This window comes from Grampus griseus (genome assembly GCF_964374135.1).
Source record: "Grampus griseus genome assembly, chromosome: 1".
In the NCBI taxonomy this organism is placed as follows: Eukaryota; Metazoa; Chordata; class Mammalia; order Artiodactyla; family Delphinidae; genus Grampus; species Grampus griseus.
In genome coordinates, this window is record NC_139017.1 from 82,959,352 (window position 1) to 82,975,589 (window position 16,238).

Consider the following 16,238-nt stretch of genomic DNA (forward strand, 5'->3'; position numbering starts at 1 on the left):
AAATGTCGACTGATTTTTATTCTTTAGTTTGAATAATTTAGTGCAATGTAAGAAAGATTTTATTTCAGATATATGAATGTTCTGTATTTGTATATATATGTGTGTATGCATTTGGTTCTATATTATATACTTGCTTGGCTTTTAAATTATACTTTCAATAATCAGTAGTTTTAAAGAAAAGTACAAATTGAGTGAAAAAGGTTTTCATTTTCGACAGTAATACAGTCTTAGTTATTCACTTCTCTTACCAGTGGTTTTGCTTTGTGGACTAGATAGAACCAATTAGTCATGTACCTGTCCTCTTAGGCTGTTATCCCATTAATTCAGATAAGGACTCAAAAGCTGAAACAGTGATTCCTTTGAGGACACTTCATGAACCACTGTTATTGAGGTTTCCTTCAGATGTTTGGGGGTAGAGAAGAATTTAAACGTCTTATATATAGAGAGAGAAACAATCACTATACTAATAGCCTAGACAAATGATTGTTTACTAGATTCCTTAAATGATGTAGTGTAAGTGCCTCAGACCATAAAATGTATTTTTCAGGTCTTCTGAAAGTTTGACCTACGTTTTTTAAAAATTTGAAGCCAAGTTTATAATACACTCCTTTTAATTGCTTTATGAAGTATCCTTATCTGCTATAAAGTTAATAAATTGTTTTCAGTTTAATGAACATTTCATATAACTTAACAAGCTTTTCATATAATTGTTTTTATGTACACCATACAGTCAAACATATGTGACCTTTATTTGTTGTTTTTGTTAGCTGTGGGTCGTCAGGAAGAACTGCTGAGAAGACAAGTCTTAGTTTCAAGTCTGATCAAGTGAAGGTCAAGCAAGAACCTGGCACTGAAGATGAAATATGTAGCTTTTCAGGAGCTGTGAAACAGGAAAAGACAGAGGATGGCAGGAGGAGTGCCTGCATGGTAAGTTCCCAGTGGAATCTGTCAGGAATTTAAGGAGGTCACTTCACTGATTCTTCCATCTCTGCATGTATTAGTCTGGTTAGTGGTCCTGTGGACCTGTATTCATTTTTGAATTTTTATACGTGGTATAACCCAGATATCTCTTTTTCTAACTGACTTTTTTCATCTAAGTGTCAACTGTAATTGATGAGAAAAGACTTACTTGTATTAAGGACTCATTTCAACTTTTAGTTTGTAATCGGTCATTATTTTTGCCATGATTCTAAATTGGGTTCTAGCTTGTTCTAAATTTATTAATAATTTCAATAGTCACATTCAGTCTCAAGCTGGAAAAATCCTTGGCTATTTTCCCTGGACCAGTGAGCTCAGGATTACGACCGCTGACATGAAAGAAGTTTAATGCTCACAGAGTTTTGTGATGAGAAGATTGCCTTTGGCTTATGAATTATTAACCATTTTAGAATTCCTCAGCTAGAACATTTTATAAAATTTATAGTATAGAATGAAGGAAGGCCCAAGTCCCTCCTTATTTAGAAATTTTGATCTTGGTTTTTTCTTCCTACCTACACTTATGTCTCATTTTCTACGTGGTTGGCACATAGAAATTTCAACTATGTAGATTTAGAGAGTACTGTTATCTCTTCACTCAGAACTTGGTTTGGAAAGTACCCCCAAAAAACAGTGCAAAATGGTGGTGAAAGATTTTACATTGTCACAATCTTCCTATATTAGTAGAATGATAAGTGGGCAGAAGAATATTTCAAAACGCTTTTCAAAAGCTATGTGACAATAAGGACCTACTGTGTAGTACAGTGAACTATATTCAATATCTTGTAATAAGCTATAATGGAAAAGAATCTGAAAAAAAAGTGTGTGTGTGTGTGTATATATACACACATATATATATAACTGAATCAATTTGCTGTACACCTGTAACTAACAACATTGTGAATTAACTATACTTCAATTAAAAGAAACGGTTAAAAAAGCCAATATAAAGGGGAAGAAAAAGCTATGAGACAGATTGTTGAGTGAAAAATAGTGTATCATAGTCAGCTCTCTACAGGAAAAGTATAACCCTATGCTCACTTCCCAATCAATGTGCTTAACAGTTTAATTAATTCCTTTATTATCCAAGTGAACCAATATTACAGAGACTGCTCCCTAAAATCATACATTAACATGCCTGAATAACTTCGGGGTTATTTTCATTCTTTTATGTTACTAATATGATTTCAAATAATTTTATAATAAATAATAGTAAATTCCAAAATAATTTTAAGTTATGTCAGTATATCATGTTGTATATACATGTTGACAAAACTTTAAACACACAGAGACACACATGCATGCACGCACACACTACGAACAGTATGGATTAAATGTTTCTTCAAGAATTTGTCCTTGCTTTGTTTTAGTTGAGCAGTCCTGAGAGTAGCTTGACACCACCTCTTTCAACTAGCCTGCATCTAGAGAGTGAGTTGGACGCATTAGCAGGCCTGGAAAACCACGTGAAAACTGAACCTACAGATGTGAATGAAAGCTGCAAACAGTCAGGGCTCAACAGCCTTGTTAATGGAAAGTCCCCAGTTCGAAGTCTCATGCACAGGTCGACAAGGATTGGAGGAGATGGCAGCAGCAAAGATGATGACCCAAATGAAGATTGGTGTGCCGTTTGCCAAAATGGAGGGGATCTCTTGTGCTGTGAAAAATGTCCAAAGGTCTTTCATCTAACTTGTCATGTTCCAACACTTCTTAGCTTTCCAAGGTACAAGTGAAATAACTGATTTTTTGTTGTTTATTTTTATAAGCTAAAGAAGTAACAAAATTATTCAGGGCAGATAGCCTTCTTAATGACTGCCTATTACTCCATTACCTTCTAGAGAAATTAACAGCTGAATGAAGAAATGTGCAAGATCTAAGTTGTGCATTAATGTTAAAAAAAATAGACTATTTCTTGGCCTTCAATTTATACTTAATATAAGCAAATTAGATAAACCTGTAAATTATGAGGTGCAAGAGACTAGGGTATTGAGAAACTTAGTTGATTTCCTCTTGAAGATAATTTTTTAATCTATTGCCATCAATTTTAATAGGGTCTATAATAATGGCTTTATTTATGAATAGTATTCAGTTTGAGGCAACTCTATTGGATCTTACCAAAAACTTACTTTTCTAATGTTTGAAAGCTCTTGAAAGGCACTTTAAAGAAAAAAAAACAAGTACTTTGTAAAAATACCTTTAATGTCTTGAATTTTTTGAGGAATAGCTTCATCTTGACCACTGGAAGCTGTTAGTTGGTAGTGCCTACCTGAAGCACAGTGTGCAGATTTCTCAGCTTTCTCAACTTTTCCTATTTGGAATGTCTTTTAGTCATTAACTTTGGAACGGACAGTTACTGAATTCGTTATTTAGAAGAGAAGATGGTACGGTAAAGATAAAGATTGGGGCAACATATGAGCATTGTCCTCAGACTATATGACCCCCTTGGCGGCTAAGTCTGATTTCAAGCATTAAAACATTCATTGATGAACATCCAGTGCAAGCTGATGATTCCAGCCAATACAGCAGAACAAATGTGCTGGGCTGGGTTACGATACCTGTAGTCTGGTCGTAATTCTGTAGTGAACTAACTTAATTAGCTTGGACGGTTCACTGATTTTCAGGGATTAGTTTCTGCATCTACGAGTAGTAGAGTTTGGATTAGAAGAGCTATTTTTGTTCCCTTCCATTTAACATATTTATTATGTTCGTGGTATTTTGTCTCCAGTTGATTTCAGAGACCTTAAAATAGTAGAATCATACTTATTTCTTTAAGCCTTCCTTCTTCCCCTACCCTAACCCCCTGGTTTTTTAAGTGAAAGTAAACCAGTGTCCTTGGGAAAACCCAGCTTCTTTCTGCCTATAGATGAAAGATTCACATTTTTTCTCAGATTCCTGAGAAGTAATGATTTTAGTTGATTAATGCTACCCTTTCTGAAAAATTCAGCCTTTAGTATTAGAAAAGTAGTGGATATATGAACAGTGCCAGAATATTTTTCTGAAGCATTGTAATTCTTACCTAAATCTTAGAAGGTGTAGTCCTTTGCCACAGATGTATTAAGGACCTTCTTTTTCTTTACTCTTTTAGAAAAAAACATTGGCATTTTGGTCTTAAAATTAAGGCTTTTCATATTTTTGTTTCCGTTGGATAGTAACATCTGCTGGAACGTTAGAATTTTGCCACTGAAAGCTTTCTCTCAAAGGCAGATGCTTTGGAAGGAATTGAAACTGTTGACACAGTTTTAGTATAATCCCTAGACTTAGAATATATATATGATGAGGAAGAGAAAGGGGAGAATGCATTTGAAGTAATCAAATTGGAGTTTATGGTTTGATAGAAATCCTGATACAAAAAACTATTGACTGAGCAGATTTAAAAGACTGGCCATGAAAAAGTAATTGTTATATTTTTGGCATCTTTAATACATGCCAAAACAGTACGAGATACCCGAGGGACTGTATCGTGTACTCCTTTCTTCTTCATGCATATGAGGTCACTGTCATGGTCATACTGGGGTATTGAGAATTGGTCTTATGCTGCAAGTGCTGATCATCAGCTTTGTGCTATGAAGAGACAGACCCCTTTTGAATAGAGATAGTGGGGTTATATTGCTTTCCAGAAGGTAATCAGTTGAAGAATGGAAACATTTGGGGAAGCTTTTATCACATAACTTCACTTTATGAGATGTGGCAAAAATAGTACCTCTCTTTTCCACAAAAACTGGAAAGGAAAGAAAACAAAGAAACTGGAGACTTCCTCTAGGGAACTAGCTTCCTTAGAGTGGGTTTTGTTATAATTACATGGACTAATTGCCTATTTCCTTCTTTAGTGGGGACTGGATATGCACATTTTGCAGAGATATTGGAAAACCAGAAGTTGAATATGATTGTGATAATTTGCAACATAGTAAGAAGGGGAAAACTGCACAGGGGTTAAGCCCCGTGGACCAAAGGGTAAGTGTCAGATAAATTGATTTATTATTAGGGATTCTGTAGTTGTGTGGCTATACATCTTTTTTTTTTTTCTTCAGTGTAATATACATATAACCTGATAAATTTTCATTTTTTAATCTCATTATCTGATAGTATGTTCATAATTTCTGAAATCTTTGTCTGTAGCCCTCAGCCCTAGGCTCTTAGATCTAGCTTCCTCATACTTAACATTTCCCAGCGAAAATCTTGATTTCTAATCCTCTCCTTCAAAAAGCAAAAGCAGGGGACTTCTCTGGTGGTGCAGTGGTTAAGAATCCACCTGCCAGTGCAGGGGACACGGGTTGAAGCCCTGGTCCGGGAAGATCCCACATGCTGTGGAGCAGCTAAGCCTGTGTGCCACAACTACTGAACCTGCACTCTAGAGCCTGAGAGCGACAACTACTGAAGTCCACGTGCCTAGAGCCCTTGCTCTGCAACAAAGACATGCCACCCCAATGAGAAGCCTGTGCACCGCAGCAAAGAGTAGCCCCTGCTCGCCACAACTAGAGAAAGCCCCCGCACAGTAACAAAAACCCAATGCGGACAAAAATAAATAAATAAATTTATTTATTTATTTATTTATTTATTTTTAAAAAGCAAAAGCAAGAAAATAACGACATAAAAAACTGCATCCTTCTCTCAGTAATTCCCATCATCAAATGGTACCACCGGTCATCTCTGTTGCTCAAGCCAGCAATCTGTTAGAAGAATCAGGAATGACTATAATACCATTTTCTCACTTCCCCCAACCATTACCTTCTGAGACAGCCATCATAGTTTTTCATCTGCACTATTGTAATATCTCTTTGCTGAACTCCCTGATTCTACATTTGCCCCCTTACAGTCCATTTTCTATGCAGTACATAGTGTTCTTTTTTAAATATGTAAACAAGTCTATCACTTCCTTGCTTAAAATCTTCTAATAGCATCCCATCATATTAAGAATGAAATCCAAAATCCTCTCATCATTTCACTCAGATTTCTTTTGATCTGGTCTATAGTCTGATCTCCAAAGACAAAATATCTTTCACGTAGTTCTGTGGTCCTTACAGTTACGTTTGGCTTTGATCTAATGTATAAACTTGCAAAATCCATCTTCCACTATCTTTGAGGAGAAGGTATGTGTTTAGAGTATACAAACGGATATTAAAAAGTTTAAGCATATAAACACTATAAATGTAAAATGCATATCAATTTACTTCTGATTGTACAATGAAATTCTAGAATTGGACTGAGAAGACACAGACAGTTTTTATTTAATTTTGAGCCTGAGCAGAATCCTTTCAAGAAAGGGAATAGCATGTATCTTGCCTGCCTCAGGGAATTAAAATGAGTAGCAACAATCATAAATTGTTGTACAAAATGCTGTATGTTGCTTTAATGACTCTTTTCTATTTGTATAAATAGTTAAGAGGTAATAGTAGGTAAATTACCTGAGTTATCAGATGAGAACAAAGGCACTCTGTCTTTGATAAGTTCATTTAAAGTAGGACAGAAGATAGTCATAGTCTCAAACCTAAATAGAAAACAAGGTAGTTTTCTTTGGGTGTATATTTAGTTGGATAGCTAGTATGTAGGAGGCTTATCTTCAGTTTGTTGTAATAATGCTTTGTACTGATAAAGTTCTTATTCTTAAGAATATCTTTTTAGAGGGAAAACATTTCATGGGTTTTCCTTTCTTTTCTTGGGCCAGAAGTGTGAACGTCTTCTGCTTTACCTCTATTGCCATGAATTAAGTATTGAATTCCAGGAGCCAGTTCCTGCTTCGGTGAGTTGTTTACCTTAGTACCTTCCTGTTGAAGAAGTTTTAGTATAATACTTAAGGGTATGGGCTCTGGCCTTAGACTGCTAATGGTAAAACTCAGGCTTGAAGAATCTCCTCAACCAAGGTGCTCAAATTCTCTTTTCTAACACTGTTTCTTCCCTCATTGGGTTATTTCAAGGATTCTTCTGTACAATAACCTGTGTAAAATATGTTAGCATAGTACCTGATAAAATTTCTGAGTAATAAGAAGTACTTGTGATGTTATTAGGGCTAAATGGCTATGAGATTCACTTGATAAAATTGCAGTTTGTTTTTAAAGACCGTTGCTGTGATAAAAACTTAATGAATTTAATTTCCACTTCTTTTATTGGGTTGGCCAAAAAGTTCGTTTGGGTTTTTCCATAAGCTGTTGCTTTTAAAATGGACATAAAGGATACAGGTACAGGTATAATGGAAAGAGTCTTTAACTAGGAATCAGAAGACTTAACTTTTCCTAGTTCTGCCGTTAACCAGCCTTATAACTGGGGAAATTACATAATTTTCTGCCTCTACTTTTTTTTTTTTTTTTTTTTTGCGGTACGCGGGCCCCTCACTGTTGTGGCCTCTCCCGTTGCGGAGCACAGGCTCTGGACGTGCAGGCTTAGTGGCCATGGCTCACGGGCCCAGCCGCTCTGCGGCATGTGGGATCTTCCCGGACTGGGGCACGAATCCGTGTCCCCTGCATCGGCAGGTGGACTCTCAACCACTGCGCCACCAGGGAAGCCCTGCCTCTACTTTTTTAACTGTACAGTGGGAATATTGAACTAAATTATTTCTAAGGTTCCAGTTCTATGATTGATTCTAGGATCTATATCTTAGGGAGAAAATAACTCTATATAAGTATTAATTTGAACAAAAGTGTAAAGTTGAACCTTGCACACTGGTTCTGCTTCATAAGCCCTCTTTTATGAACATTCAAGATTAAGAGAAGACTGTGGGAAAATTTGCAAGCCAATGCCCTTTGTTTATCTTACAGGAGATTTTTGTAAGGAGTAAAGTCTCTAAAATTCCATAGTAAAAGGAGTATCAGGGATGCTCAGTGCCTTATAAATGGTATAAGAATATGCAACATATATTTACTTGCCGTCAGTTGTTGAATTAAGATAATATTGGATACCAGGCCTGTTACAGAGCATTGAATAGTAATTTGTTTACTGGGTAGGCTCCGGAATGGATTTTAAAGTACAAAAGGTCTAGATACAAGGAAGATGTTTTGTTCAGATAGTAATCATCTGATACCAGGAAGTCTGTCTGTTCTTCAAGTTTAGGGACTTTACAGTAGAAGATTACTTTCCAGTGTTTTCTTTTCATGAACTATTTAAATAGTTTCTCCATGTTCAGTTATTTTGCAAGGATACAAATTTTTGGCCAAGAGTTGCAGCCAGAACTCCCAAGTATAATCCTAAATGATTAATAAAAATTTATCTTGTGTTACTACAGTCTTTTCCCCTCTATTGCTATGTCCAGAGTTCTCTGTGATACAAGGTTTTATCCTCTAAAAGATACCCTATTCTAATAATAACAATACATTTTGTAATCTTTTTCCCTTTTTTAAAAAAAACAGGAGTCATACAATTCTGATGGGCTAGATTTGTCCTTAACACTAGTGGTTGGCTACCCTTGCTGATTGCTTTTTTTCCAAATTTTCTTATTAAAGATGGAACTTTGGGTCCTTCACTAACCATGGACACTGCCACATATTCTGAATATGATTTGATTTTCATGATGTGCATGTGACAGAAGATTTAAAGTACAATTCATTATACTCAAAATTTGCATGCAGCTGGCTCGATCAACAGATGTTTTTCTCTAAAATTAATATGCTTTGCATTTTCAAATTAAACACTTTGGCATTTTTTGAGAATCCTTATCTATCCTTATTTGTTTCTTTAGATACCAAACTACTATAAAATTATAAAGAAACCTATGGATTTATCCACCGTGAAAAAGAAGCTTCAGAAAAAACATTCCCAACACTACCAAATCCCAGATGACTTTGTGGCTGATGTTCGTTTGATCTTCAAGAACTGTGAAAGGTTTAATGAAGTATGTTAGCTTCCAAACTATAGAGTCTTGGATTAGTAGTTTTTGTTTGTTTGCTTACTTGGTTATTGGATTTTGTTTTTCCTGCCAAGAGATTTTTCTGAGTTGATTTCTAAAATTTATTCTGCTTCAGTTCTGTCAAAAGTAAAATTTGATTGCATCCACAGCTCCAAAGAAGAAAGTTTACTGTGTATAATTTGAAGTATATACTTAAATATAATGTATTAAATTAAGAATATTATTGGATATCCCTTTCTGTACATGTTGAGAGTTGAGATAAGTATAGAAGATAGTCTGTAGTTAAGTATATTTTGTGGGAAATGATTACAGACAAGCCTACATTTGGGGTACATTTAGGAAAGGCATTTGTACCAGTGTCCTTAGATTTTGTTATTGACCATATAAATATAGAACCTTAAAACTATAAACTCACGTGGCTCATCTTGAATAGTAGCCCAGAGTGTATAATTTTGAGTTATCTGATCTCAGTGTGACTTTCATTAACTTTGGTTATGTATTATTTTGAGAATAAAGATGAGCTATCCATACCTTTAGAAGAAATCTGATAGATATTTACCTCCTTCAAGGAAATTTTTGTTATCTTTGGGAAGCTCAAGTCTCTTATTGTTCAGGAATATTTTCATTATTGTAAGAGAAGAAAATGGATGAGACTCCACAAAATCTTCAAAAAGATTACTACTAAAATCTTTATTGCTGATAAAATTTGGGTGCCATATGAATGTTATTAAAAAATCAAATTGAATCATTTAACGTGTACTCATAGTTTCCCCTGGAAGCATCTAGGTGACTTTTTAAAATAAAAAATTTTTTCTTATTAGGTGACAAGTTCTGGTCACCTTTATAGCAATGTGCCACAGGGAATATAGTAAAACCTCACTCACTTGAAGGTAAATTAATACAGTCCCAAGTTTCTTGTGTTATTTTCTAATTCAGTTAGATTATTTTCAAATAAGTATACTTTCATGAACCATAGCTAACATTTGCCAGGAAGAAGACTCATTTTATCTGCTTTAATAATAGTTAACTAAATTATGATTAACAAATTGCCATACAGATAGAATTCTGACTTCGTGGTTGTTGAAAGTTTGGTAGTTTTTTAAAAAATATTTCTTATATCATTTTTTTCACAAATATTTTTCTCTTAAATATATTGATGTATTCAAACCAACTCCTACTCAGGTTGACCTCACTAATTCAGAATTTGAGACAATTTTGCAGTAGCTTTAGTAATAGCTTTGTTAAGAAAGGGGGTCCATGTTCTGTATAATTTTAGAAAGCACTTGATCTGGTCATAGCAATTTGTTCCTCCTAGTATGGCTGACTTTCGTCGCCAATCCTATGCAGTCTTATAACTTTAGAAAGGATTATAATTTCCCTTTTTTTTTTTGACTCTGGTATCCTTTTTAGATGATGAAAGTTGTTCAAGTTTATGCAGAAACACAAGAGATTAATTTGAAGGTAAGCTTTTCAGACCATGCAAACTTGGTGAAGGAATATGCATTACCAATAGGTGAATATTCCTATCTTTTGCTTGCAGGCTGATTCAGAAGTAGCTCAGGCAGGGAAAGCAGTTGCATTGTACTTTGAAGATAAACTCACAGAGATCTACTCAGACAGGACCTTCGCACCTTTGCCAGAGTTTGAGCAGGAAGAGGATGATGGTGAGGTAACTGAGGACTCTGATGAAGACTTTATACAGCCCCGCAGAAAACGCCTAAAGTCAGATGAGAGACCAGTACATATAAAGTAAAATGACATGAACTTAAATCAATTGTTTAAAAAAAGAAAAGAATGAAAAACTTTTATTTAAGTGTTGCTGGAATATCCTGCCTACAGTGGGCACCTCCTTGAAGAAGCTGATAGCTTTTACACAGTATTAGATTGAAATAATGGACAGAAAACACATTCTTGTCAAGAAAGGGGGGAAGGACTCTATTTGCAACTTTAAAAGTAAAAACAAAAGCGAAAGTAAAATGATTTGAAGACTTCTGTTACCACAGAGAATGGTTCTGATTTTTAGAATGGGCAGATGTTGATGATCACTTGGTATTGATTGGTGCAGATACTGAGTGTTCAAGTACTTAAGGGTCATGTCACTGGTTAAATTGTCTCTTTGGAGTAGAGTGCACAATTATTAAACCCACTTTTATGCCTCCCCCTCCACACATATACATACTGGCTTATTTTCTAGTTAAAAATCAAAGTTGCTCAGATTCCACTTTGATGTCAGTGCAGATGTGCATTGCATCATGCTGTTATATTTTCTCTCATTTTGATGCTGTTGGGCCTTAGTTTTATATTGATTTAAAGAACTCAACAATAGTTTATTTTCTGTTCATACTTAAGAGCCTAGGAAACATGACCATTGATCATCATTTAATCAACTTTAATGTTCTACTGAAATAAATATGGTAACCTTTCAGTAGCAGATCATTTACAGTAGTCATTTCCAGAAGACACTTCCACAGAATTGCACTTCCAAATCAAATCATCTGATCATAGTTATTCCCGTGAAAGGTAGAATGTTTGTTTGAAAATTAATCTAGTTTTCTGTACATTTAAAATTTGATTGCGAAGGTGACAGCTGGCTCTTATCCAGTCTTCCTTCATATCAGTTTTCTGATAGACCACTATTGGCAAACAGTAATCTGTCAACTACCAAATGTGTAAAATTTTCTGTATTTCACTTTGTCTTATTTGTAAATAGTGAACTAAAACTTCTGGCAGATCAGCAACATTTGCTGAGCCTGTTTTTTAAGCTAATATGTATTCTTACTAATGTTCCTATCAAGAATGGATTTGTAATATATGCTGTCTATTTCTAATGTTCACATTCATATTTTGAGGTTCTATCTTATTTTAATAGAGAACAGACTTCTCAGAAAATCTTCAGAAGCAGCTTATTATTAAAATATCAAAATATTGAAATAAACCCGGTGGGGTTAGAGTACTCATCCGTCCACCAAGTGGGACATTTGCATGGACTGGGGGCTTAAAGGACGTAGAAGAGACCTGTAAGTATATCCTGAAAATGAGCCAATCAATCCCCACTTGAATGGTTACTGGAGTAAACCCACCTTTACTACTCTGATTTTAGCACCCGAGGCAGATAAACCACCTTGGCTCTGTTTCATTTTTCTTCTCTTCATTTGTGATGCTCAGATCCAAGATGCGTGTTCTAGACTGTGTACAGGCTTCTCTTTTGTTGAGTTAAAAATTTTAGTCCTACTTTTGTATGGACATGTTAGAATGTAAAGTGACCAAAATAGAAGACTTTCCATTAGATACTTTTCAGACATCAGCAGATTTGTGGCAAATCATTTGCCCTTTTAAAAATTCAGCTTGAACAGTTCAGACAGTAGACTACTCAGAAAAAATTATTTGACATAATTGTCTAAGAGGTAAATATTTTTTAGTGCGTATTGAATCAAATAAAGTGCTCTAAAGAAGTTATTATACAAATTTCTTTGGGTTGTTTTTCTTTTCTTAACAAGTGGTGGGGGTAAAAATGAATATGATTCAAGCCTTCTGATGGTATATTGGTTTTATTATTGCTACTGACTTCATTCTGTGGCTTTCTTTTAGCTTCTTTTTCAGTTTCTTTATAAGTTAAACTTCAAAACATATACCAAACTTTTATCATTTTCAAATTTTAAGTTCTTTAAGAACAGGTTTCTTATAAAAAGGAGAAAATTGTTTTAAAATGCCTTTATGTGTGCATTTTCCTCTTTCCCACAACATTCATGATTTCAGTTTATCAGGAGACTTACCGAAGGGCACATTTTTGGAAAGTGATGAGTAACAGTATAACTTCATTTTGCCAAGCCACTGAGTTCTAATATTTTATGCTTGCTCTTCATATGAATACTTTTCACGAGTCTTAGATAATAGGTTCTACCAACGGGGGCAGAAACAAAAATTTTAAGTAAATATTTATTTCTTGATATTTGGGGCCTTAAAAGGTAATGTGTTTCATTCAAAACATTTCCATGTTAGATGGCGTTTTTGTTTTCTTTTAATTTAAGATTAGTTCTTAAAAAGCTACTTATTGCCAGCATTTAACAGGCTTCATTTCTCTTAACAGAAGGTAGTTCATACGGCTGAGGAATTACTATTAAATTATATAGCTAGCAACAAACCACGTTTAAGTGAAGGTATTCACTTTAGATTTCATTAAAGCTTTTTTCTTGCACATTTATCATTGTGTTTCTAAGCTGATTTGTTCAGCACTAATATGACTGTAAAAAAATATAAAAATTTAAATTGGTATTCAGATATATTACATGTTTTCCTACTCATTTATGTTTTAAAAAGACAAATATTGATCCCTGAAGGTGTTTGTTTTGATACTCCCTTACATTTGTATTCTTTGTTAAAAGGCAGTATTTTTGATTTGTAGATGTTAAATGTTTCCTTAAAAGCTTGCAAACTTTCACCACACTTCATTTTTCATTTTCACTAAGAACAAAGTGTTCCTCAGTCTGTTCCTCTGGCTTAAATTTGTCTTTTTGTAGCACTGAGTGAAGGAATTGCTTTGCAACGTGAAGTATGTATGTGTTCCAAAGTATGGTTAAATTGTAGGTCATGCGCTATATTGAAACATCAAATCATTACCACAGAGAAAGGTTAAGGCATTGAATCCACTGTTGAAATTATTCTTTTTGGAATCAACAAGGTACTTTCTGACTTCTATTCTTATATAAGGGAATTTTAAATAAATTTTAAAGTTAGTTAATTCTAATTTTTTGTTATAACACTTCGAGATTTTTAGTTAATCCAAAGAAATAATGCTTTTAAATACAAGCAAAAGGTTTATGGTGTGCAAATTATAGATTTACCAATTACCTCAGCAGGTATCCTGCCATGTAACTATTAGTGATTAGTTTTAATAAGCCAGTAGACTTAGGTTTTCTGACTATGCTCCTGGGTTGTGGCCTACCATACATTATTAAACAGTCTCTTAGTAGTCAAAATGGGAGTAAATGCTGTGGCCCCCTCTCTCTTGGCCTTTTAAAGTCCTTTACCCATGCTCACTCACATACAACACATGAAGTATAAAAACCTCATTTCTTGAGGTCAGCACTGCTTATTTGCATACTTAACTTTGGATCAGTGAGTAGTTTTATAAAATCCAACCTCCCCAACTTCCCTAATTAAAACAATCAAGTTCTTAATTCATACCATGAATTCTTATACCATCTATATTAATAATCTGCTGGAGGTGATCCAAGGTTTAGTGTATTGCAGCTTGATCATATACCAGACCTGGATGTTTTATTTCTCTCACAGTTATCTCCTCCTTGATAAAGCAATAACACTGCTTTAAGTCTGTTGCCTAATAGCATGTCATAATCCTCTCCTGGATGGTGATTTTATAGGAAAGTTTGTATGCATATCACCCAGTCTATCTTTTAAAAATTAAGGAATTAAATGTATGCTGGAGCTAATGACAATATATTGTGGCATTTTATTTTAAAAATTGGGGAAAGTTGCATATTTTTTTAAAAGTAGGCATTTGAGTAAAAGAATTGAAGGTACTTTTTTAAGAAAAAAATTTATATGCCACAGTTTACATAGACCTTTCAGATTTCAACATGTACTCTTGGATATAATGGTTTGTTTTATTTGGTCAAAATGCATGTATAGCATTTCTTCCATTTAGTTCCTTGTGTTTGCCTTCGTGGTCTTTTATATATTTTTTATTGTATCTGAGAAACAAAATTATCTTTGAAAATAAGTCAATTTGGATATATTTGTTATGATCAAACTACAAAATGTACAAAATTAAGTTTAGCCCTTTTCTAGAAAGCAAGTGATCTTTAAAATTAAAAATACTGTTCTTTTAAATTCACCAAATTTGTATGTGGGAAGGCACTGAAATGATTTTGTAAGTGCCACTGCAGTACTCCCTTTCAAGTGTGGCCTAAATTTCAATCTTAAGAACGAAATGCATGTCTGCTCCTGGTCTGAAAAATGTAGGTATTAACTATGTTTTAAATCACAGTGAAACATGTATATAAGCCTATAACAAAAAGATTTGTGCAATCTGAAAGCCTGTTGATTTTCTATGTAGACATACCTACACACGAAAGGGTTAAATTCACATCCTTACTAGTTCCTTGCTTCCAGTATTTCAACTCTTCTCCCCTCATTATTATTATTACTAATATTACAATTACTATTATTTTTGCACATAGTTAACTACCCGTCAATATGATTCTGAAAGAAAAAGTGCTGTTTCTGTGGTATTGTATTCTCTAAATCATCATATTTAATTTTTTTAAACAAGGTTGCAGTTTCTAATTGTTCCGTTCCTGTGTTTTTTGCTGGTGTGTAATAAAAGCAAGATTTTCTTTTCATGGTTATTTAATACATTAGCTACCTGTAAATATTTCTTGTTATAATGCTCTGGAATGTGTTGTAGAAGTTGTATTAGATTAGTTTAAAGCTTTGTTTGAAAGCCACATTGTTTTGGTTATTTCTATTAAATTAGAAAATTGAAAAATTTTTCAAATGAATTTCTTTTTTTTTCTTCCTCTTTGAGTTGAGACTTAATCATTTAAATTTATTTTTAAAATTTATACTCTGTGCAGGGCACTGGAGATATTGTCATGAACAAGATAAAATACAGTCCCTTTCCTCACGTGTTTAGACTCTGTTGGAGAATGATGAGTGCTATGGTAGGGATTAACACATAGGAAAGGATCTAACCCCAAATTTTGTTGGTCAGGGAAGCAATCTCTCTCACTCATAAAAGATAGGACCAGGTAAAAGAGAAAAGGAAAAAAGAATAAATATACAGAAGCCTAAAAATGAAAGAGAACATCTGTGTATTCCAGGACCTGAAAAGTTCAGTTTGGCTGGAATAGAGTCTGGAATAGAATGTAAGTTGGAGTAGTAAAATACTAAGCTGGAGAAATGAGCAGGGTCCTTTTCAAGCAGAGGGGTTTGAAAGTCATGTTAAAGGGCTTTCACTGAGGGCAACAAGGAGCCCCTGAAGAAGATTAAGCACGATGGGACTTGGTGAGTTGATATAATCAGGTGTGCCTTTTTGAAAGATCATTTTAATTATGAAGAATGAGTTATGAGGAGATTGGTAGTGGAGAGACAATTGTAGGCTCTGAGTAATCTAGGTGAGCAGTAAACTAGCTGTCTGGCAGTGGAGATGGAAAATAGCAGTCAAATTTTAGAGATTTAAAAAGTGAAATAGACCAATAACTGAGGCCACGCAGTTGCCTACGGCGTATTTTATGTGGTACCTATTAAAATAGTAAAGGGGGAGAAAAGAAAAGGGGGTTTGTTGAGTTTAAGGTACCTCTGGAAAATTAAGGTGCAGGTAGGTGTCCATAGTTCTGGTGCTTACAAAAAATCCTTGGGCTGCAGATAGAACCTGTAAGATACATCAGGAATCATGTCTGTTTTATTCATC

At 34.4% G+C, this 16,238-nt stretch overlaps 1 protein-coding gene across 2 annotated transcripts in view; it reads left to right on the plus strand.

The window, feature by feature from the left end:
- Window positions 1–11,840, plus strand: part of TRIM33 (tripartite motif containing 33) — a gene marked incomplete at its 5' end in the record, with an annotated part of 141,231 nt that extends 129,391 nt beyond the window's left edge. The window contains 7 exons of one of the 2 annotated variants that reach the window (XM_082650025.1): window positions 768–927; window positions 2,346–2,695; window positions 4,800–4,923; window positions 6,635–6,709; window positions 8,639–8,791; window positions 10,217–10,267; window positions 10,347–11,840. In XM_082650025.1, the coding sequence (XP_082506151.1) occupies window positions 768–927; window positions 2,346–2,695; window positions 4,800–4,923; window positions 6,635–6,709; window positions 8,639–8,791; window positions 10,217–10,267; window positions 10,347–10,559 (1,126 nt within the window). In that variant the 3' untranslated portion in view covers window positions 10,560–11,840. The remainder of the gene's footprint in view (window positions 1–767; window positions 928–2,345; window positions 2,696–4,799; window positions 4,924–6,634; window positions 6,710–8,638; window positions 8,792–10,216; window positions 10,268–10,346) is intronic. The other variant, XM_082650026.1, reaches the window with a different exon arrangement.
- Between the last annotated feature and the right edge of the window lie 4,398 nt (window positions 11,841–16,238).